The sequence below is a fragment of the Poeciliopsis prolifica genome, unplaced genomic scaffold (assembly GCF_027474105.1).
Source record: "Poeciliopsis prolifica strain line A6 unplaced genomic scaffold, Auburn_PproV2 SCAFFOLD023, whole genome shotgun sequence".
Lineage (NCBI taxonomy): Eukaryota > Metazoa > Chordata > Actinopteri > Cyprinodontiformes > Poeciliidae > Poeciliopsis > Poeciliopsis prolifica.
In genome coordinates this window covers 7609797-7633497 of record NW_026562398.1, presented here as the reverse complement: position 1 = coordinate 7633497, position 23701 = coordinate 7609797, and the positions used below count along the sequence as shown (strand labels likewise).

Here is a 23701-nt window from a genome sequence, read left to right as displayed (position 1 = left end):
TTTCTGCTGGTGACGGCACTGAATGGATGACCTCTGCAGCCTTGCAGAAGTTAACCATTGCTCTAAGGCCTTGTGACTTCAAAGTCTGACACAATATAATCCTTTATACCACCAAGAAAACATGGGTTTTACTGCTGTTTGGACAAAATGCGCCAAAATGTGGCACATTTTTGTCATTGTATTAAAACTCTTTTTGACAGATGAGGAACATGCAGGTAAATCTCGAAGTGTACAGACTCAATAATTAGCTTTCATCAGTACAGTTGGTGAAGGTTTTAATTACTGGAAGTGAAATGTGTGCAGAATGATTCTCCAACACGATCGCTGTTTGAATTTCAGTGATAGATGAAATTTATTCAGTTATTCACAGATGTTTCTCTTCTTTTTGACTGGCCTTGTAGTAAGAAATACAAACGGCACCATCTATGAAACAGAATTTAAAGTATAGTATTGTAAAGTGTATTGGCTCCTCTCTCAAAATTATTTCCTCAGGTGTTGCATCCATTATAACCAAGTAGAAGTCATTAAGACTTGTAGCTATTGGTGCCGTTACCCTGTTCTGATGCCACATTTTCTGTGATTTTTCTAATTTTGCTTTTTATTTGTCGTCTGTTGGATCTATGATCAAATGTGTATATGAAGAAAAATGGCTTTATGTACAAATAAAATGGCTGGAGGTGAATAAAGAAAGAGAAATTAGCTACAGCCCTCTGAACACCAGTCAACACAGCAAGCTAATTATGACTATGTTTGACCCGATCATCTCCTTCTGACAATTTTAAGGTTGTCGATTATTGGGATGGCTCTAAAGATAATGTTACGAGATATTTCTGCCATAGTCGGAGTGCTAAAGGAGATCAATCATGCAAAAGTCACATTTAGGAGGAATTGGAGAAGAAACTGAGAGCCAGGGCTTCTTGTCCAACATCAGTGTCTGACCTCACAAATGGGTTTCTGTAAAAGAAAAGTCCAAAACCAGAAGAGCTGAAGCTGTTTAGACTGTAAAAAGGGTGCCGACATCAGATTAAACTCAATGGATTTGTTACTGAAATTCTTAAATCTGACAGCATCTGGTACTTCTGGCCCTGTTCATGTATGATAATTCAGCATTTTTTTAATAGCATATTCACAAATCTTAAAGCCAAAGTGAACATTAAAGTATGAAGCAATAACTGCAACAGGTTTCCTAAAGGGCAGAAGAACCTTTAGGCTTTGCTAACGGGTTAGCACATTTAAAAACAGAGGTGTTCATGTATAGTTTTAGTTTTAAAATTTATATACAATCTGCATTTACATCTTCAAAGTGTGGCATTGGCTGGCCTCATGGATGGGAAGCGAACTTTGAAGTGGCAGCAGTACTGTTGGAGGGCTGAGCCCATTTTGGGTAGGAATTCAAGTTAAACATGGCGACGCCCCACGTGTTCAAAGCCAGAGACACGGAGAGGATCCCCAGGACGTTCATGACAAAGCCGGTTTTCACCTGAAACAGAGGGGACGCATGAGGACCGCTTGCTGGTTTTTAAAAGTGAACGAGTCAATGCGAGTTCGTTACCATGTCTTTGACCAAGAGATGTCCGGATGCAAAGGCGATAGAGTTGGGTGGAGTGGAAACAGGAAGCATGAAGGCATATGAACATCCCACAGTGCCAGGAATCATAAAGTACAGGGGGTTCACAGAGACAAGAACGGCCTGCAGAGACAGATCTGCTCTTCAAAATTTCATTTAGAAAGGATTTAGAGGCATTAAACACTCAGGCATATCTAACCTGTACTTCTTACTGCAAAACACTTTAATCAAAATTTGCTTTATAAGCAAAGTTTGTTCAGAAGCAATGAATTTGACTTTATTCTCAACTAACGATTATTTTAATTATTGATTAATCTGCAAATTATGATACAGAAAGTGTTTTTGTCACCACCTCTGTTTTGCCAAAAGATGATCTCTTATCGGGTTGACTAATTAAGTCTTTAGATTATATAAACAGCTTGTTTTCATATTTTGTTTTAACTTAAATTCAAGCACAAATTCTTCAAACGATGCATTCTGCAGATAAAACATAAGGCTTTTTTTTGTGAAAGGGCAAAATTACAGGGTGCAAAAAACCTTTTGGTGATCATTACCATAATAGCAGCAGTTAATGTGCAACAGGTTAGAAACAAGAGAACATCCACTGCCAGAGTTTAACAAATCCGCTGAGGCTCTTAATAAGAACTAAACCAAAACTTGGTCACTGTCCACAGCTTTAACACGACTTCTTAACCTATACTGTCATGTCTGCATAAATATTTACATTGAAGTTAAGCATAAAACAAATTTATGTCCTAAATTTAAAATGTCCGGCTGGATTTTCTTTCTTTTTCTTATTTTAATTGTACACAGGTCTTTAAATATTTATCCACAACTGGAACTTTCAATATGCAGTAAGTTATTGTCACAGTTTACTGTGTGTTTCATCACATTAACTTCACTCGCTGCTGCGGCGGGAGTGAAATTACCGTAATAACCCATTGTTGGTTGGAAAGCGCAACGTCTCCCGTCAGAAACTGTTGGAACTTTTCACATAGCGCAGAGTGTGGTGGAATTACGGTACTGCAAATATGGCTGGATCACTGGCGCGCCATTAAGAACGTAAAGTTTTAATTGTATAATTTTCCATCTGTAGAGACTTTTTTCACCAACTTATATATATTCATACGTGTGCTCATAAGAAACAAGTTTCATTTTATAATTCTATTTGTTAGACTCACCAGTTCAGCAATGATGGGTAGAAATATAATAACAGTCGCTGTGTTGCTGGCAAACTCAGTGAAACAAGCCAGGAAAGCAGTGATCAAAATCGCAGCTACAGCTGGGGGAACTTCAGCCAAGGGCTGGAGGTGGCCTCCGATCCAGGACGCGAGGCCAGACTCCTGCCGCAAGGCAAAATATCTGGGTTAAGAGTCAAAGGTCGAATAAAAACAAAATAAACTGCATTTAGGAAAAGAACAAATAAAAAGCAAACCAGCAGAGAAAGTAAGTGTTGTCTGGGGTTTTTCAACCGTTTTAAGGTTATTTTGATAAACTGAATCCAAAAATTACTTTGGTTTTGCTCCATCAGGTCAACTTTCTGAACCATAATGCAACATGAGCATCAAATGGATGGAGAATTTTGCACAATGAAGACGTAATGTTCAATTTACATGTATTTACCCTTAGAAGTGTTTATTACTCAATTACAGAAATCCAAGTTTGTAACATTTAATTAATACACTGTGTTATAAAAATTTTTTTTCTCCTAAAACCATTTTTGGGTGAGAAATATCAACAGAAATGAACTGAATATGTCACAAAAATATCAATTTAGTCAGAAGATCGGATTTCTCTGAATTAAATGAGAATAAAATTTAGAATCATTTTTGGATTCAGCAGTGCAAAATAGTCCTAATTCAGCTGAAAAACATGAACATCTACTTGGAGTAAAACTTTATAATCGAGCAACATTTTCATTGAAGCTGACCAACGTGAAATAAAAAGCCTAACATCAAATTAAAATACAAATTGTTAATTAATTGTTGTTGAGAAGCACACACATTGCAACAAACAGAGAGACATAAAGCACCGACTATAACGACATAATTAGAGTTCAATGTCTAAGAAAAATAGCAGAAATTAAGTAAATATATTTTACAATGATTTTCCTTTGGCACAATTTCATAAATTGTCAAAAATCAGTTTTTTGTAACTGTGAATTTCAAAATATGAATAAAGTTATTAAAAAGACGGAATCTAATACTAAAAATGAAACAATTTCACAAATTCACACAACTAAAAGACAAAATATTATTCTGTTTTAAAGTAAAATATGAGAAAATATATGAATATTTGGTTTAAAGCGGATAGTTACATAAGGTATCTGTTTCTAATTATCAGAGAAAAAGATGTTCCCGTTGTGCTACATAAGTTTTATCAGGTCATTTGTTGCACCAATCCTAAATTATTATTCAAGTTTTTATTTTCTCAGACTTTATAAAAAAAATTTTTTCCAGGAATTGCTTTTTAAGCTGCAGCAAACTATTGACTGTTTTATGTTAGGAGAAAACATAAAGGCAAGACAAAATAAGCTTTTGACTGCAATCAGTTTATGACTTTAAAGTATGAAGCTCATTTGGGAAAATAATCTTGTTACCTCACAACCTTTGGCCATTGCAAAGCCGCCTCCAAGCAAGAGGAGAATGTTCCAAGGAACAGAGTCCTGGGCCTTTTTCCACGAAAGCAGAGGGATGTATGGAGTGTTTACAGCTGAAAAAAATGTAGCAGAAAAAGAATTATTTTTAAATGAACTATTTTTAAATGAACTTTGCGAGAGTTTACATGGTAGAAATCTTTGAAGTTCTGCAGATTAGTAGATTTAATTCTCTTCCTTTCAAATATTTGACCCAAATCAGACCAAAGAGCCTCATGCTTTGCTTTTTTAGCCAGTGTCCAGGGGGTTTATTTGACCAGCTGAACAAAACAAACAATCTCATGCACATGTGCCTCAGACACCAAACATTCACAAAGCTGTGCATTCTCACAAACGCGTTTCCATCTTTTTAGAGATGATGAATTACATTCTGGATGCTTGGCAGGACCACAGCCATAAATAATATTCACCAAAGCTGCGACTTAAAAAGAAGCCTCCAAAAGCAGTTCTCATGCATCGTGGTGGCTTGTTTGTTTAAAAAGAGAGGCGAGTCTCAGAAATGTGAAAACTGTGTCAAACAAATCCGGTCCGCCATAGCATCTTATGTGGACCTTTAGGACCTTCAGAGTTCAGAGGGCAGCTTAAATAATACCCGTTTGCTTAAATATTATCGACCAAGTCAAAGCAGTTTTTGTCTTTCAATGGCCAAATGGTCGCTCCAGCTCTTTGGAACTCCTCAAATTAATGCCAAATCTACATAATCCTGCATGTTTTCACGCCAATGGATAATTGTAAGATTTTTTGCAAATTTTCTGCAACTGTGAAAAATATTGTATTACAGTGACTACTAAAGCCTACCTGCAGCAGGGCTTACTGCTACTACATTCCTGTCTCTGTTTTAATTGATGCACCATTGCGGTAATCTCCCAGGTTGGTTGACCACCATAACATGTTTATGCTTAACTGTGGTCAACTTGAGCCTCAAAGACAGATTCATGTAAATGATTTTGTTTCTCGTCTGTTCTTGCCTTTCTTTAAAAAGAAAGGCATGATGCGTTTCTTTTTAAGGTTTGTAGCCTGTTTCATGCTGTGATACAGATTCTATTTTAGTGATTTGTTGGTCTGAGATTATTTTTCACAAAGGGCAAGGTGACTTGGAAAGCTTTATTCCTTTGAAGGTGGCGTATTGTGCGTCCTTTAACATGTTAGGATAGGTTTATGAACTGCAAAAAGCATGTTCATTTCACTTTTTTTGCACAAAATACTTCTTAGATGATAAGATTTCAATCTGGTCAGTTCTGCCTATGTTGAGCTCCTTCCAGAATGATGTGTTGTCACTTTAAATCCAAATAAACTCAATGTTTACACTCATACTTGCAAATGGTTGCAAACAGATGCACAATTATACAGCCATACATCTTTGAACAGCCTTAGTAGAGAATCCAGCACAACCAAAAAGAATGCAGCAAGTGGTTTCTGAATGGCAAGTTAAAAAACAAAACATTTTATATAGCAGTAAAACCAGCTGAACAAACATGCTGGAGCTCAGCTGGGGTTGCTAGGTAACAGGGCTCTGCCCTTCAATTGTGACGAAACAATCAAGAGATTTTTGGAACTGCTTATCTTCTAGACACCAAAAATTATGAACATGAATTTTTAAGCACTTGTACTTTTTTTAAAAGTTGAGATTCAAATGTAAACATGCAAAATAAGGTTTTCACATAAAACATTTTAATAAAAGAAATCTTTTAGCATTCACTCAGGTTATCTTTGTTGTTAAAATTTGTTGGATGAGCTAAAACATTTTAGTGTGACAGCATTTTTTTCACAGCACTGTACGTTTTACCTCAGTGTAAAATGCTAATTATATCGCACACAAAGTGCAACTGCAGCGCTTTAAAAGCTTACTCTAATCACAGAGACAGAGAACGTACAGTCTCCCTTCCAGACGGGAACTTTACTAAGACTCTCTAATCTACATTATTAACATTCCTCGACCTGCTACGTGTATTTTGCAACAGCTTCTGTAGGGAAGAGTCCTTGAATCCAAAACAAATATCTTAAATATTAACTTTTGATATCTGACCAACCTTTTGGGTCACGCCACCAAGTCAGAGAGGGTTTTTGTGATGGGAAGAAGAACAACATGGACACAATGATGATACCAGTGACAGCATCTGAGACATACCTGCAGAAAACACAAGAGACACAAATTTAAAAAGAGTAAAAGCAATTAATAGGCTTTTCTAAAGAATAATCCCTGTTCTAAAATGTTTTAAAAAGATGGTAAAGTTATCCATTTCTTACCCTTTTTTGAAAAACACAGACCATCCAGTAACAAATTTGGGATCTCTTGAGAACAGAAGAAGAGCGAATAAAGAAAAAAAGAAAGAGATGGACCCTTCTGCAAAGCTGAAATGAAAAGTGAGTAAAAAGTACAGTAACAAAAACATATTTGTACAAATTAAAAGACAATAAAAGAGTCCTCACTTCATGGGCCCCAGTTTTCTGTAATCTTCCATAATGAGAGCTTTGGCTCTGGCCTCTGCCTTGTCTCTGTGGTCATGTTTCGGGAAACATAACCTGGATTTTATAAAATAAGTGACATTAGTCAGTTATGTTCCACCAAAGCAAAAATCACACAATACTCCAACCAAATATCACAATATAATTTTACATTACCTTGTATTCAGTCCGCCGTAGAGATAAGAAATCCAAAGCCAACTCAAAAACAGAAAGAGAACCATAAGGGGGAAGGCAAAGGCAAACCAAGAGCCAAAGTTGATGAGATCACAGTCTGGGAAGTAGCTGTAAAGAACAAGAAGCTCACTGGTAAATGGAGTCATTTCTAATAGAAAAATCTTTTTTTAAACATGAATTTACCTTTTGAGCTGTCCGATCAGGATGAGGTTCGGTGCTGTGCCTGTCAGCGTCGCTGTACCTCCAATACTGGCAGCATAGGGAATAGAGATCAAGAATCCTTTCCACACTTTCAGCTGATACTCTGCCTCTAACCGGATCTCCTCAGCCGACCTCGTGTCTGGAGGCTCCAAGGCTTCCACCCTTATTAACGTTTAAAGACAGGAGTCAACATTTCACCGAAACACCACACGACTATTGACATGTATTGTTAGCAAACAGATTTTTGTCCAGTTATTTTTAAAGTAAACTAACGGAGTTTTCATCCATCCATCTAACTGTATCTAAACCCGCTTGTCCTTATATCTATGTAACCTATATCTTCAAAGTAGTCAATGTTTAGGCTATTTTAAGAAAAATTTCACTATCTGTCTTACTAATCTCAGTTAAGACAACATAAACTGAGCAAAAAGCTTCTTAATTAGAGTTTTATGATCAACTAAATTGCGTTAAGACAGTTGAGCTTGGCAAATTGTTTTATCTATTTTCATTTATTTTTGTTCTTATTTTAATTTATTTTAATTCCTTAAATTAAGAAACGCTAAGCTGACTGACTTTATAATTTTTGTTTTCAATCTTGGTTCAGAATTTCAAGGATAACAAACATTGGTTATTTTTCCACTGTTACATTTGGCAGAAATAAAATGTTTTCCTCTTTTTCATTCTCGGTCCTATGTTAAGGACAGCTCATCTAAACAATTATTTCAAAGAAAATTGCTTTCTCTCAATTTTCATCTGAGTCTAAGCTTGTTTGGGCTAATGCTAAGCTAGAATAGGCTAAGCTAAGCTAATTGTTTCCCAGCTGCAGCGAATTGAGGTATTCTATTTTTCTCAGAAGTAAACGAGTTTTTAAATTCTGATTCTCACTTATGAGATGAAATGTGAAACACCAAATGAGCTACAACTAGAATACGTTAAAGATTCCCTGAATTCCATCCAAGTTCAGAAATTCCTCTAAGAAATCACTACCAAAATGATCTCTCTGCTCTTTTACCTTTCCAATGACAGCACAAGTTTTTCTGAAGGCTCTGATGGCACCGCATGCATCCTCAGTGATTTTCGACCTGCAAGAAATTAAATCAAGACACAGTTTCGGTCACATAGAATTCAAAATAATTCACATAAGTTAAATTATTAGCTGCTTTAGGTGGCTGCACCCTAAATTAATTTAACATGACTGTCACATGGCATAAGAACAATAATCAATTGCGATTTGATGATTGACCAACCCTGCATCCCAGGATTCAGTGTATTTTAAACTGCACAAAGTTCATACACTAGATTACATATTATAAACAGCAAAAGTAGCACAGGACAATGTACATTATATCTGCATTTGTGTGTTATAGTAAATGAACAATTCTTGAATTAAATAGTTGGTGAACATGATTTGTCCATCAACTCTCTGTTTTGATATTTTCCACCAACTTCTCTGGAAAATATTTAGCCCAACAAATAAATGTGCAACTATGTTTGTAAACTAGTCACTGATTATGTCAGTCAGTGTGTAGTGTCAGATAGTCAGTTATGTGGCTTATACTGGGCTTTTTCCAAGAGATAATGCGATGGGACTGCATCATAGCAAAGGTTGAAATGGTCAATAAAGCAGAAAAACATTTAATCTCTCTGGTGTAATCAAAACAGATTTTTTGTTTATGTTGTTTTGATGGAAGCCTTCTTGATTTCCTGTCAAAAACACGGTGCCAACATTACACTGTACCAGTTAGTGCAACATTGTCATGATCCTTTGGGGTTTGGGACTTTTGCTTCAGGGTCTCCAGGTCCCCAAACAGGCTCGCCAGGATGGCGTTTGCAATGGGAAGCATCATGGCTGTTGTGGCAGTGTTGTTGAGCCACATGGACAGGAAGGATGTGGTCATCATCATTCCCAAGATGAGCCTGAGGAGTTAATAAACGAAGATACAACAAATCCACTTTAATCCTTGAAAGGATCTTCTTGACAGTTTTAAAGCTGACTTATTGTGCTTCCTTGAACAGATTGTGATAGGTTTATGAGCTACACAAAACATGTTCATTACATTTTTTTTCATTCTTAGATAATGAGATTTTGATCTGTTATTTCGATCTCCTTTCAGAATGATCTGCTTTTTGACTACTGTCACTTTAAATCAGCTGCTACTGCTGGCCACGCCCCTTCCAACTCAACATTTAAACTCACATGAAAATGTGAGTTTTCACAATTACATAACCGTGCATCTTTGAAATGCAGAAGTGGAGCCTCCTACACAACCAACAAAAATGATTTTTGAATGGTAAATCACCAAAAAAAAAGTCTTTTCCAGCAGCCATTGTACAGCAGTAAAACCCTTTAAGCTGACCAAATGTGCTGGCGCTCAACTGGAGTTGCTAGGTAACAGGTGGGATTGCTAGGGAAAGGTGGAGTGCCTGCTGATTTGTGATGATACATCCAGAAGGTTTTGGAAGCGGCTTATTTTATTGCCAAAAACGCCCTGAGTGTTTTTAAGCACGTGAAGTGTTTTTACACCCAGTAGAAACCCAAATGGATTTTAAAAAATGTAGAAAATTTTAATTTAGATCATATGTTGCCTTTAAATCTAATTCTTCTCTAGTTTTCACCTTGAATTTGATTTGGCTTGGGTAGAAGTAGATCAGGATGAGTGTGTATGATTAGTTTCACAAACATTAGAATAACAAATTCTCAATCAAAACTTTCCCTCTCACCAGGCGGGTTTCACTCCGACAATACTAAGGACCTTCAGTGCTATACGACGATGCAGGCCGCAATCCTCAATCGACGACGCCAACACAAGACCGCTGAAGAAGAGGAAGTTGGTCTCTATTAAGTACTGGGGGCAGACTTTTTTGGCTGGGAGAACCCCCAGCGTCGGGAAGAGGCAGATTGGAAGCATCGCAGTGACTGCCAGAGGCAAGGCCTCTGTGCACCAATACGTAGCCATCAGTACCACAATGTAAAGGCATTTTCCCTCCTGAAAGAGGAGAAACACACACCTTGAGGTCAAAACAACTCACAGTCAAATAATCTGTGTTTTTCCTACCATTTTGTATGTTTTTGAGTCTAAAAGAGAGGAAGCAGGATCAAATTATGAAAAACTTTGGACACCAAAATGTACTTTATTTAGTTTCAAGCTGTGGATAATTTGTTTTTAAATAAGGAAATAACTGGTTCAATGGAAACAAATGTATAATGCACTATAAGTTTGTTCAAAAACACTGAAAACAGAGAAAGAAAGTGAGTTAATTTGCTTCATGTAATCAAATTAAGTTGGTCAAACTTAATTTATTTACATTTGTTTAACACGACAACTTAATAAACGTAATACTCAACTTATTTGCTCAACTTAATTTGATCACCTGTAACAAATTACATTTATTTTAAGTTTGATCAGATGTTCTCTTGGATCCAAACCTTTCAATCTGAGACAGAATATTTTAATTTAATGTTCTTCTGTATCAAAAATGATGCTTATCAAAATAGTTCTATTACATTAACAAAAACAAGATAAGAAAGAGTCAATTTTCAGTTTTAATCAGATGAAATTCTTAGCTTAATCCTCAACAAATGACTCAGTATTATCTAGCTAATTGAATAAAATAAAACACAAACATGTGATCAGTACTTACCTTTTCTGGCAGAGTAAAAACTAAAGGAAGGAACAGGAGCGGCGCGAGGCAGACAAGCAGCTGCTTGTGGACACACCACAGCTTCTTGAACACCACAGCTATTTCCATTCCCTCAGTGGGTTTTCTGCTCTGTTTGGGAAAATAAAGTGGCTGGGAAAAGCCTGAGAGGGATCACTTTGAAGCCCTTGGCTGGACGCAGGAGTAGATTAACCACACACTCTGCTACAGGTTAACTCCTCCTGTGGTGGTGTTTCAGAGGACAGTGCGTTTCTGTCAGGTTTCCAAATGACTGGACTCTCCCACAAATCTGCAAGTTCGTGCACTAAAAAGCTTCAGCAGGAAATATCTGAGATATCTAAATATTGTAAATGACCTAGTAAACAAAGACTGTAATACAGAGTAGTCAAATTGCACTGTCGAGTTGGATTGTGTAAATTTTATGGAGAAAAATGTGAAGGTCTAGCTGTTAGAAAACAAAGACAAATGAGAAAAGGAAAGAAAGAGAAAGTTATAGCTAATGTTTTCTTTGTTTCATCTAAATCAGGGGTGATCAATACGTCTATCACCGGGATACTTTGAGTGGATCTCGGCAGCAGGTGATGAACTGAACGCCGCCAGGAAGCCGAAACCGGAACTGATCAAAAAAATGAGCCAATCAGCCAAGGCTGTGTTCATGAGAGGCTTATTAGCAATCGATGGCTAAATATCAAGCCTGGTAACCTGATATACACCGGTTACTTAACGGCTAAAGAGAGAGAGAGTGAAACGGTGCGACGGTTCCGAGTGGGCTCTTTGCTCCTCAGCTTCCGCGTTCGGGGAAAAACGGCTCAATTGTTTCCGATCTATTGAAAACGGTACTTTACACCGGGTATTTGCAGGGCTTTTCCAAGGTAATAATTAATAATGTACATCGATCCGAAGCCCCTACAAAGTGAGCCGGAGAAACGTTTTAAGATGTTCGCCTCGTTAAACGTTCACAGATACGACGGTGAGTTTTACTTTCTTCAACCGTTGCGGCTAACATTAGCTTTAGCATATGCTAGTAGGCTATATTCTCGGACATTTTTCTTGTAAAAATCTGCTACTTAAGTATCTAAACATTTCTCAGCCATTCTAACGGACAATGTTTGTACCTTATTTTCAAGTATGTTACGTGTGTTTATTGTTGACGACAGTAAACGCGATTATGGTTCAGGGTTCAGGCTTTTTGGTTCCGAAGCCTGACGAAGCACAACGAGCCCGTCGCTCCGAAACCAGCAGCTCTGGTATCGGAGTTCTAGTCCAGCTGTCTGTTCAGGTTCAGAGTAGTTACTTTTAGAAAAATACAGCCGTGTAGCTTAAGGTCTCTGTGTTATTTCGTTTTATTATTTTTGCATGCTTCTTGTGAAAAGCTCAAATAGGACGGTGTTCACAGCGGGTTCAGGCGGATCAGTTGCTCGGCTGTCCGGCTCTGCTCGTTCGTTCCCAAACACTCGCTCTTTTCAGGGTGAGTACAGAAGCGATTCAATGGAAATAACACAGGACGGCTCCTTTACCTTCGTCTTTAGGCTGAAGAAGCTGATCCAGAGTGAAGTGAAGGCTGCAAACTTTGTCATGCGGCTTTAGCTTCAACTGGTAGCTTCAACTGGTAGCAACAAATATTTACAAGCCACCGTCTTAATTCAGGATCGCTTGGAAATCCATGAAAACTTAAACAAAGTGCATAGTATTGTTTTATTTGTGTCTTAAGTACGACTTTGTGTTTTATAGCAGTCATAGTAACTGAAAGCGGAAAAAAGAGCCGCATTTGCGCATGAAGTTGTGACGTCAGCGGCAGGTGCAAAGAGCCCGTTGGTCACCTGTTCGGGTTATTTTACCTTCGCTGTGGTTCATCACAGCCGCTGAAGTTTCTGAACGTTCAGTAAACGACAAACTTAGACTAATTACATCATTCGTTTGCAGTAAACGTCACAACAAACATCAAATAGGACAAATATATTTGATTAAGTTTTAAGAACAAATGGCTTCTACCACGATAATTCTGTGAAATTAAATGAATTATATCCCAGCTTCAAAAGATTTGCCTTTACTTTTGCAGAGCTCTTTGGTTCCTCCTCCTCCTCGGTCTCTCTCATATTGAGGTCAATATGAGAAAGATCTGAACCAATGACTGACATCTGCTGGCCTCAGGTTTGCAACCAGCTTCTGACTGAGAAACCAGTAACCTGCTCCCAGTGTCAGAATCTCACTGAGGAAGAAACCCCATCAGGTTTTCTATCACTTAAATTTTTTTTTTCTGATATAACTGATGTATATTTGTATAGAAAATGAGCCAGTAGGGTTTAATTTACAATTTTTATGTCTTCATGTCATGAGGTAGACCTCAGCCGGCTGGTGAGAGAAAAAGTAGAACTTGGTCTCAAAAAGTTTGAGCCCCCTTGATCGAAATGATTCAAACTATGAAGCCACTGGACGTCACAGTTGAGCACAGACCTGCTGATGAATTTTGATTTAAACGACTTAAAGGGTTTTCAAGGCTCCATTTTCTCACACAATCATTTAATTTGGCTAACCATATATGTATATATAAATACGACTTATTTTGTTGTGAGGAAACTGAAGTCCTCACAACATGGCTGCTGTGTTAACCCTTTAACATTTTTACCGCCACTGCACTGAGAAGTGGCTCGTATAACAAGCTCTGCAGTTCTGTCAGGTGTTTGCTAATTGATGCTGGCTGGTCTGAAGGAGCTGAGTGAGGGGTGGCTGCTCTGACAGGCAGAAACTTGGAAACTTTAAAACTTCTGCTTCAGTGGGTTTTCTTCCTTGTCTGTTAGTATTTGGTTCTTCATAAGTGGAGTTCAGCTTTATGTAAATTTGCCTAACTGATTCTGTAAGAAAAAAAAAAACAATATGCTACTTTGCGTAAACAGCAGGTTTCTGAAGAGACTGAGGTGAGATCTTAAATTAATCATCACCCAAGTTTCCAGTGTGGGTAGCGCCTTCTTCAGCTATTTGGCATTTAAATGCGTGGTATTTTCTTTACCAGTAAGTGAATGTATATGAATATTATAACAGATTTGCAACAAAAAATCACAGGAAACTGATTCATTTCAGTCCACATTTAATTAAAAAATGTTATATGTTATAGTTTGCCATTTGTCATTGTACCTTGATTACAATGGAAGCCAAATTCCTTTTTAAACCAAGCAAAAATTTATGAAAAAAACTTTTGATTTTGATTCTTCTGTTCTGACACTTCTCATTCTTTGAATGCTCTCCAGTAGCAGTCAGTCTTCCAATGAATCTGAAGAGACCTCTGACTGAAGACTAATTCTATTTGATAGTCTTATTTCTGTTATGACATGCTAACCGCTCAATTTCCAGGTAGTAGAGATAAGATTTCACAATAACATGTACTGGATGACACCGTAAGTTGTAGTTAAACATGCTAATCCACCTCATTTGCTTTTGCTGCTCCTTTTTAAATATCTGTCTGCTCTTTAGTCCTGCCCTGCATACATAGTTCAGGTTTTATTTGAGCTTTTGCAATGGTAACTGTTTAGTTGGAGAAGTTAAAAAATAAGAGCAAAGATCTTTCCAGCTGCACAAGAGGGAACAATTACCCAAATATGCAAAACCTCAACCAACAAAAACATAAACAAAACAAAATAAATCAGAACTAATGTAACAGAGCTCCTTTCTGATCTTACAACATTTTTATTGTGGTTGTTACTATGAGATGTAAAAAAAAAAAAACGCTTCAGAAAAAACAAGTAGTTTAACATATTTTTATCATGCAATGTTTTACAGTGGTTCAAATTTAAATGTAAGAATTAAAGAGATTGACAAGTTTTATTGGTGAAAATGCAAACAACAATCTTCATTTTATAATCGTTTTAACATAGTTGCAAAAAAAAAAATATTTTTTAATTTTTATTTTTTTTTGCTTGTATTTGTTAGAAAATACAACTTAGTTCATAATAGAAAGAGGGGCCCCATTTCAAATTGTACTTAAGGCCCCATGTAATCTTTGTCTGGCCCTGGAGCTAAAGCATCCTCAGTTAATTATGTTGACGAAATGCACGGATTAGCCTCCAGGTGGCGCTCTTATCACATTTCCCACTCAGCTCCGTGGTCTTGAAGCTGTGTTTACAGCTTTTCCCCTCTGACTCAGTGGCAGGTTTCTTTTACTCATGCAAGGCGCTGAGCAGCAACGATGACTGTATCACCTGAGCAACACAGTTTTCTCTAAATCAGAGGGCTTTTCTAGAGAAATCCTGAGATTTTTTCCTATTAGGGTCTCTGATTTATCTTTAGAAAGGTGTAAGGGTTTTCTTTTTGTTTTTTTTAATATGTCAGGTTGAATCAGTTCCAAAAACTGAAGCAGCAATTAGTCTCTTTATGACAGCCATACTTCCTCCAGGTTTAAGATTTCAGAGGCATAAAGACTCTGGTATTTCAAAGATTCGTGGACAAAACATTAAATGTGTAAAAGGTGACAAATCAGAAACAAAATGCAAAATATATGGTAGAAATTGTATTTACATTGCATAAAATTATTAAGGTATGTATAAAAACATGGTTTCTGTTCTGACACTTCTCATTCTGTCGAGCGTGTTCCTGTTGACCTTTTTTTTAACCCAAAACAAACGAAACATCTAGTTGTGGTTACACAGTGACATACTTTTTCAAAAAGAACAAACCCTAACCATATAAGTATTTAAAAAAAAAAACAAGTAAAAATAACAAATAGGAAAAAATGCATCTTTACAGATATTATTTTCTTTGTTGTTTCCATGGGAATTTTTCTGTTAGCCGCGCAATATGTTCCTCTGACGTCTCGAAGACACGACCCGAATCGTCTGAAATAGTGAGAAAAAAGAAAGAAAGGTCAAAGCTCATCAGTATGGTGATACAAACTGAGATCAAGACCACCCTCTTTAAACCTACAGCATTAAAAACCCTGCAGGAGAGCAGCCGCAGGAAGAGGAAACAGTGCCTCTCAGAGAAGGAGCGCGACCGCCTACACGACTTAACAACACAGCTGCAGGCGCTATCTCACTCTTACATTATGGTTTAGGTGTTGGGAAACAATTTTATAATTCAATATATGAACTCTACATCACCTGTGTATTAGAAAATATGCAGTTTTAACTCATTTTTTACTTCTCTTGCTGTATTTTAATGCATTTCCCCTGTAGTCAGCATATTTTCTAATCTCTTAGGATGTATTTGACACTAAAACACACATTTTGGAAAATTAGAAGTAAAAAAAAAGTTCAGCGTCTTTAGAAATTATCTTTCCATCTCACAAGATTTGCAGGTCTCCTTGCGGGATGTAATATTTACCGCAAAAGTTTAATCTCTAAACCAAGAGTTGAGGGTTTTTTTTTTCTCCTCCACTGCATTTTTTTCTGAGCCACATCAATCCCTGCATCATCTTGCATGCACTCCCCTGCTGCATGACTACAGACATTAGCATGAAACCATTCCTGTATCTATGACTAAATCTGTGTGTAGGCAACAAGTCAGGACTATGCATAAACTCTGTGACTCAGAGCCGCTTCATAAATCGGATTCAGACACAAAACACAGTTTCCATCCGCATCACATCAAGCAGGAATAGATGAAGACGCTCGTCATCATTGTTATGTGTTTAAAAGTGTTAGAGACAGAAGAGGAGCAGTTTCACATTATGTGGAAGTGACTAGTGAGGAAAAGTGAATTGAGTTATTTTGTTTCCTCACATCTGGAACGGGAGAAAAAAACTGCAGAAATGTTTTTCAAGCCTGGTTGCTTAGTTTTAACAGATACAGCTCTGGAAAAATGAAGGGACCTCTGCAGTGAACCCCATTGAAAACCTCCTGGTTATTCACCAAATATTGATTCCTGAACTCTTCCTGAGTTAAAACATTAGTTTTGTTGTTTCTAAATTAATATGAACTCGTTTTCTTTGCTTTATTTGAAAACTGAGAGCTCTGCATCTTTTTCATTATTTGGACAACTTCTCATTTTCTGTAAATAAATACAAAATTTCTGCTTGGGATTCCAGAGACATGTTGTCAGTAGTTCGTAGAATAAAATAACAATATTCATTTTACTCAAACATAGACCTATAAACAGTAGAATCAGAGAAACGGATATGTTAAGTGGTCTCTTAATTTTTTCCAGAGCTGTATATAAAGCGCTACAAGAAGGCTACATTTTTGACAGGTTTTGTTTTGTTTTTTGCAGAGGTCACTAGCGTTTCATTGGCAGCACTGGCTAAAACTGACACTTAGTGTGCACCAATCAGTTGGATATAGATTAAAATTGATCAGTTTTATCTTGAAAGGCTTGGATTGGTTGATCAAAACTAAGAACTGCCATAAATCTCAACCTACAAACACACTCATAAGTTGAACATTTTTTAGTTTAATATTCAGATAAAGGTCATGGACCTGTGCTTTGATGCATAATGTTCAAGTTCCCACTAAAACCAGGAGGATTTAGCCCATCACTCCAGTTCTGAAGTCCTTTCACTGGTTTCCTGTAGCTTAGAGAAGAGACTTTAAGAAACTGATGTTAGTTTATGAATCACTGAACGGTTTAGCACCGCAATACATTAAAGATCTGCTGCTGTTGCAGAACTTCTCAGCTTTTCTGGTTCTGCTTTGCATCTCCAGAACCAGAACCAAACATGGAGAAGCAGAATTCAGCTTCTATGCAACACAAATCTGGAACAAAATTCCAGAAAACTGCACAACAGCTGAAACACTGAGTTCCTTTAAACCAAGCCTAGAAACTTGTCTTTGTAGATTTGATTAGAAGTAAGCGGAACATTGATCAACATACTAGTTGTGTATTGATTATTTTAAAGGTCATACTTGTGTTGTGTATTACTTGTTTCATAATTGGTTTCTGTTATTTTTTTTATGCTTGAAAGCACTTTGAACTTTCATGCTGCTGAAATGTGTTATACAAATAAACTCATAGAAATGGTGAAAGTTGTAATGACATAACAGACCTTAAGGAGCTCTGTTATGTGTCGTACATCTCAATTTTTGTAAAAACATTTCCAGAAACATACAACAGAAAGTTATTTTTTGTTGTTGTTTTGCTGTTGATTTGGTGTAAACAACTACACAGCAAAAACACAAAATCTTATCAAGTATTTTTAGTTTTCAGGGCAAAATAATAACTGTCAGATTTTGGCACTGAACACAGAAAATGTCTTGTTATAAATGAAAAAATCTGCCAGTGGTTTCATCAGTATTAAGAAATTATTGACTTAAAACAAGCTCCTGTATTTTGTTGAGAAGTTGCTTGTAAATTAGTTTAGCTTATTTCAAGTGAACTAAGACATTTCCACAAGAAACAAAACCAGAAATACTTGGTAAGATTTTGTGTTTTCACAAAAAGAAAGAAACAAAGTATTGTTTCTAATTATTTGTATTAAAACTTAGATGAAAATAGTTGGTGTTTGTGTTTTTGCAGTATAAACAAAAAAAAAAAAAAACAGAAATCCTAAGATCCTACAAAATCTAACTGAAAACAATAATTAGTTTGTTGTTTGTCTTTTATTCATAATTTTTTAAAAGGTATTTCAAGAGCAGAGTTACTTTTTGCAGATAATCTTTTAAGTGGGACATTTTTGTCCCACTTGTTCATGTGGGACAAAAATGGTTTTTGGATCACAAAAGGTGCAGAAACCGTCCATATTCACTGTCCTGCCTCAGAAATGTTCCAACCTAAGGTCTGTCACATCGCCTACACATGTAAACACTAAGATTATCTGAGCTTTGTAGGTTTCTTCCTGGTCTCTAATCATTTGCCACATCCTCTGCAAAAAACAAAACAAAACAAAAAAAAACCTGTCAAGCTGCTCTTTGAAAAACAAAAACTGTCAACATGCAACTCTTGCTCTGCTGTACTGCGCACACACACAGGTGTTAACTTTTAAGGTCAACTATAGAGGGCATGTTTCTGGTAAATTGAAAATGAAGCAGGATTTTTCAGTGTTTTGCATTAGAAGCTCATTTTAACCTAAAAATACAGATGATTGCATATTCAAATGATTGCATATTCTACATATTTTTTCATGTAACTACTTAACCCCTTTAATACTACATTAGAAATACATTAAAAGATGTAAATAAACAACCAATTAAATTTACTTTTTGCATGAGAAAATAATCTTATTGCCTAAACTGTAATAACTTAGCCTTCCTTTAGTGATCATTTAGTTGGATTTGCAACTGTAGATAAAAATATTTCTAACATGTGAAAAGCTCAAATCTTTCTGATTGACTTGACATCAATCCAGTTATTGAGTATCAGTTCATAATAGATTTTTTTCTATAGAACTTGAACCAGAAGAAAATTGCCACTTGAGGAATTCTGGGTATTTAGATATATTTTTCTTTTATTATTATTATTTAATTATTTTTTTACCTTAAATGCAAAATGTTTACACTTTTGTACAGTTTTGGTTTAGTTACTGATCTGAGCGTGTTGTTGTTCTGCCAAAAGTTCTTTTTTGAGTCTGCAGTTAACGATTAATCAATAACTAAATTATATGACAAACCATTCGTTCAATATTCGATTCATCACAATAAATCTGAGGAATCGTTTCAGCTCTAAAAGAGATATGTTCTTTCTGTCTTTAAAACTCTGTAATTATGTCTTTTTCTTCCCAAATCCAAATATTTCCCTAAAATAAATGTAAAAATGGATTATATTTACCTGAATACTCATAAAAGACAGAAGAACCTTTACAAAGGCCACTGTCAAGTAGCCAGCTGCAGTCCACGTAAATGGAAACTCTTCAGATTGGCAAATCTGGTCGGACCGGGTTAAGTTCAGCGCCGCTGGCTCCGTCGGGCTCGGTTCAGTCGGGGTCACACATTCTGTATGTGAAACACAAACAGGTTAAGTCGCTGTTTCTTTAAATAAAATAAAAAATGCAAAGTTTCAACATCTTGCTTAAATTCTCTAACAATCAGAATGAAAAACACTGAAGTGAGGAAAATTTTGTTTATGCCTCAGAGCGTTTCCTGCTTTTTGATGTGGCTTGGTGTGTTTTGGTAAAGGTTTCAGGAGAAAGTATTATTTTTACAAAGAAACACAAACTTTTTTTTACCTCTTTCCTGTATTAGTTACCTGCATTAAACTTCTTAGTGGAAGATTATGTTCACTCATTACATTAATAACTCATAAGAATTTAGGATGGTTGATTTCTTAAGTAACAGGGTGCACACTTGAATTAATTGGGGATTTTCTCCAATTTAAGATGAAAATTTTACATATAGTCTCAAGTTTATATATTTGCATTGCTAATATCTTCATACACTTGAAACAAGATAAAACTAACTTTATTAAATAGTCAAATGATCTGCTGGTGGAACTTTTTAATCAACATTAAGGAGTTGTTGATGTAAAAGTAGCCTGTATATGTCGCTGAAAAGTTCATTTTGTTTTATTTCAGGTGTACTAAGATATTTGCACTACAAACCGGACCAAAAATACTTGGTAATTTTATGTTTTTTGTAGTAAAATCTCCACTTTTTGGCTGTTGGTTTGAGGTGTAAACGTTTCATTCAAGTGTGTAGGACAAGGGACAGAGACTGCAAAAACACAAAATCTTAGCAACTGGTTTTTGTCTAGTTTCTGGTGCAAATATCTTAGTTCACTTGAAATATGACAAAACTAACCTGCAAGTAACTTTTCAGCAAGATATAGGAGCTTGATTTAAGCCAATAACTCCTTAGTATCGATGACAAAGTACTAGTTCCTCTTTCAGATCATGTTACTAGCAATCTGCTAGAGGAACTAGTACTTTTTCAAATAAATTTAAAGGAGTTATTGGCTTATAAACTAGACAAAAACAGTTGGTAAGATTTTGTGTTTTTGCAGAGAAATCTCCACTTTCTGGTTGTTGGTTTGAGTTGAAGTTGAATAATTTGGAGAAACTCCTGTTCATTTAACTTGCATTGAAACAAACCCACAACATGATTCTACTCTTATTCACAGTGTCCTTTGGTTTAAAAGACTTTTTCCCTTCAAGACAGTTTTTTTTTTTTGCTCAATCTGCGCCTCGCTTCACCATAAAACATTTCTTCAGAAGACATCAGTCTTGTTCATGTGGGCAGCTGGAAATTCCAGTCAAGGTTGAAGCTGTCAGCTCTGGAGAAGGAGTTTCCTCTCAGGACTTGTTGGCTTTTAACTAAACGTCACTGTGGACGGAGATACTGCTGTTCCCCCAGTTTCCAGGTCATGACACTCTTGACCCTTATTGGTCGTTCCTGAACATCAGAATCTATTCCCTTTCATGTGAAGGCGATGAGTTGGATCTACTTCCAGACATCAGAAAAACTTTATTAATCCCCAAAAAGCACTGTGAATGCTTTCTGGATTTGCTATAACATCAATGCAAACTTATGCATCCAATACTTGTTTTTAAAACTGATTTATCCCATGAGATTAAATTAGGGAATTATCTCAGAAGGTAAGTGACTTTGGTTACAAACCAACAATTACTTTTTCCATTTGTTTTCCATCTTGCATGTTTTTACTTGGTACTAATGTAGCTCCATAAACAGAAATATCTGTTGCAAAGTGAATACAGAATCATATTCAGCGTAGTTAAAACAGCCTGCACTTCTAAAGGGTCATGTATGAGGTGTAATAAATTCGCAGCTTACCGTTAACCTTTAGAACGACGTCGCCGTCTTTGTTTTTCTGCCCAACATTTGCTCTGATGTCACATTTGTATGTTCCTGAATCTGCAGGCTTCACTTTTGGGAAAAACAGACTGAGGTCCTCTCCAAATCTAACTTCCCGAGAGAAGTTGGAGGGCTGTGTTTGATCTTTGCGCCTCCTGATAATGGGAATATCGCCCTGTTCAAAACAAACAAACAAAAACCATAAAACACAGGTTTCTCATGGGACAATGTACAGTGAGAGATTACATTTTGCAACATTACATATGGCAAAGTAAAACTGACCTTGTACCAAGTGAGGGAAAAGAAATTGTTGCCGCTGAAAACCGGACACTTAAGCAAAGCATCTTCATCGCAATTCTTTTCTTCTGAATGTCTCTGGGTTGTGTGATGCACCAACAGCAGCTGAGACAATACAAACAGAAACAGTCAAAATAACATGGCTTTTCTGAAAAGACAATTTTTAACAATTAAATCTAACTCACAATGATGAACAGTATCACCTGGGACATATTCTACACTTCATCAGCCTCCAGTGTTCACAGTGAAAGTGGGGTATTTTTCTCACTTTTCTTGAAATTAAGTCATAAGTTCTGAGAAACAGGAAACAAGAATAAATCTATGGAGAGTATACGCCCTCTGGTGGAGCCTGAGGACACTGCAGACTTTCTGTGTTTTTAACTGTTGTAAAAAGATATTTATGAGAGGAAATTCATTGAATTTGCATTAACTTCATTTGTTTAAAAACAAAAAAAGATTCAGCTTAGCCAAAACAAGGCAGATGATTCAGGATATACTAAATAGATTCATGTTTTTAGGGGTTTAAACTTTTTTACTTGTTTACTCTTTTTGAAGAAAAAAACTTTTTAGCCATCTGGAGACAGAGTGGAAACGGAAAAGCAACATCTACCCATTATTGGCATTTCCATAAAGATGCATGAAAAGATTAACTTTAGAGAAATCTAAAAATCTGTCAAATAAAATCTAAAGCATTTATTAGGATATAACAGCAGGTATCTGATGTAACTAGTGTTACACAGAGTACTGCACTAGTAGTACTGTAGTACTAGTGCAGTATACGTTTAAAATACGTTTTCAACGTTTAAAACAGAAATATTGCAATTAGCTGGCGTTGCTACGAGCAGTTCAAAAATGAGAAACTCACTCTGGTTTTCTGACTTGTCAGTAAAGTACTTATCTTTGTATTTATAAATCAAGATTTATACATTCTTTGTAGGTAAAAATACTAAATTATGCATTATTAAGTAATGCACTTAAGTATGCATTATTACAGGGAAGGTCAGCAATGTAGTATTCCCGAGCTCCTATCCAATATGGCTACCATACATTTAAAGTATTTATTAGCACTTCTGTGCCTGACATAACTGGTGTTGCACACAATATAAGAACAACCTCTGTTTGTTATATTCCTTTAGTCTCTGAATAAATAAAATACAGTGAAAGATTTTGCTAGCTGGCTAATGTTGCTATGGGTAGTTAGCATCAAATCAATTTGCAAATTCCCCAGTTTATTCGGGTTCCAGCTATTTTTCCTTTAAACTCTTGGGCTTTTCAGACACTTTTCCATTTTGGTTTCATCTTTTATTCAATAAATAAAATCCAATCCAAATAGTCTCTGCTAATCTAACGGTTGGATCATATTTGCTAAAGCCTCTGGAAATGAAAAGAGTTGTATTTTCTTTCATGACTACACATCAAACACAAGATCAGAGACAGTAATGTTAAATGTTTTTGGAAATGAAAGAGGATTTAAGAGGGTCAATGAGCTCTTTCTTCTAACAGTAGACCTGCATCAATCATTCACACACACACACACTTAAGTGTCAGGCTCATCCTGTTGTTTTGGCCACAAGGAACTAACCATTGTCTTCCTCTCAGCCGTATTATTTGTATGTGTCGCTCCTGTTGACAAAGGAGGGCGATATATGGTTATTAATAGCAGAATGACTTTATGGAAAAGGGAAGAGTGAGGTCTCTGGATTCCCCCAACTGCATCAAACAATACCTCATTCAGCAGCAGCTGGCACTGCGAGAGCAAAGGCACAGAAAGTTTTACTGATTTTACAACTGAATTTTAGTGAAAATGAGTTGTTGTTTTTTTTTTATCCTCCTCCCACTGGACTCCAGCGACTGCAGCTGCGAGCAGTTTTAGCTCCATGACCCAGAGTAAACCCAGAGCTGGACATAAACTTCAAATGTAAAAGCACGACTCTCAACATTCCTGGAATATCAGTCAGAAGCAGATGTGCTGATATTCCAGTGCTGCATTTAGCAGAAACACCCATCATAAAA

At 36.4% G+C, this 23701-nt stretch overlaps 2 protein-coding genes across 5 annotated transcripts; both read right to left on the bottom strand.

Moving 5' to 3' along the window:
• Positions 1-258: 258 nt before the first annotated feature.
• On the bottom strand, positions 259-12262 carry slc13a3 (solute carrier family 13 member 3). Of its 3 annotated transcripts, none has more exons than XM_055046442.1 (14): positions 12242-12262; positions 10707-10945; positions 9786-10051; positions 8803-8981; positions 8077-8146; positions 7047-7226; positions 6846-6971; positions 6654-6746; positions 6471-6575; positions 6254-6351; positions 4167-4279; positions 2749-2910; positions 1553-1690; positions 259-1480 (listed from the first exon to the last, which is right to left on the bottom strand). In XM_055046442.1, the coding sequence occupies exons 2-14, from the start codon at positions 10812-10814 to the stop codon at positions 1322-1324; spliced, it is 1797 nt and encodes a 598-aa protein (XP_054902417.1). In that variant the 5' UTR covers positions 10815-10945; positions 12242-12262; the 3' UTR covers positions 259-1321. The 3 variants fall into 3 exon arrangements, with proteins under 3 accessions (XP_054902417.1, XP_054902419.1, XP_054902416.1); XM_055046444.1 differs by lacking the exon at positions 12242-12262 and having other exon boundaries at positions 259-954; positions 1295-1480; positions 10707-11393; XM_055046441.1 differs by lacking the exon at positions 12242-12262 and adding an exon at positions 11273-11393.
• Positions 12263-13810: 1548 nt separating this feature from the next.
• On the bottom strand, positions 13811-21952 carry LOC129370354 (uncharacterized). Of its 2 annotated transcripts, none has more exons than XM_055046298.1 (5): positions 21874-21952; positions 21674-21793; positions 21371-21566; positions 19413-19576; positions 13811-15550 (listed from the first exon to the last, which is right to left on the bottom strand). In XM_055046298.1, exons 1-5 carry the CDS (start codon positions 21898-21900, stop codon positions 15500-15502), a joined length of 558 nt encoding a protein of 185 aa, XP_054902273.1. In that variant the 5' UTR covers positions 21901-21952; the 3' UTR covers positions 13811-15499. The 2 variants fall into 2 exon arrangements, with proteins under 2 accessions (XP_054902273.1, XP_054902274.1); XM_055046299.1 differs by having other exon boundaries at positions 21892-21926.
• Positions 21953-23701: the final 1749 nt, after the last annotated feature.

Bases quoted from the DNA above. Each gene is read 5' to 3' on its own strand.
- slc13a3 (XM_055046442.1), bottom strand. From the start codon at position 10,814: ATGGAAATAGCTGTGGTGTTCAAGAAGCTGTGGTGTGTCCACAAGCAG. The intron at 6,747-6,845 runs GTAATGTAAAAT...TATAAAATCCAG, and splicing joins TACGGCGGACTGAATACAAG to GTTATGTTTCCCGAAACATG. The intron at 6,576-6,653 runs GTGAGGACTCTT...TTTTCATTTCAG, and splicing joins AGAAAACTGGGGCCCATGAA to CTTTGCAGAAGGGTCCATCT.
- LOC129370354 (XM_055046298.1), bottom strand. From the start codon at position 21,900: ATGTCCCAGGTGATACTGTTCATCATT. The intron at 21,567-21,673 runs GTCAGTTTTACT...TGTTTTGAACAG, and splicing joins TTTCCCTCACTTGGTACAAG to GGCGATATTCCCATTATCAG. The intron at 15,551-19,412 runs GTAAATATAATC...TCACTATTTCAG, and splicing joins TGTCTTTTATGAGTATTCAG to ACGATTCGGGTCGTGTCTTC.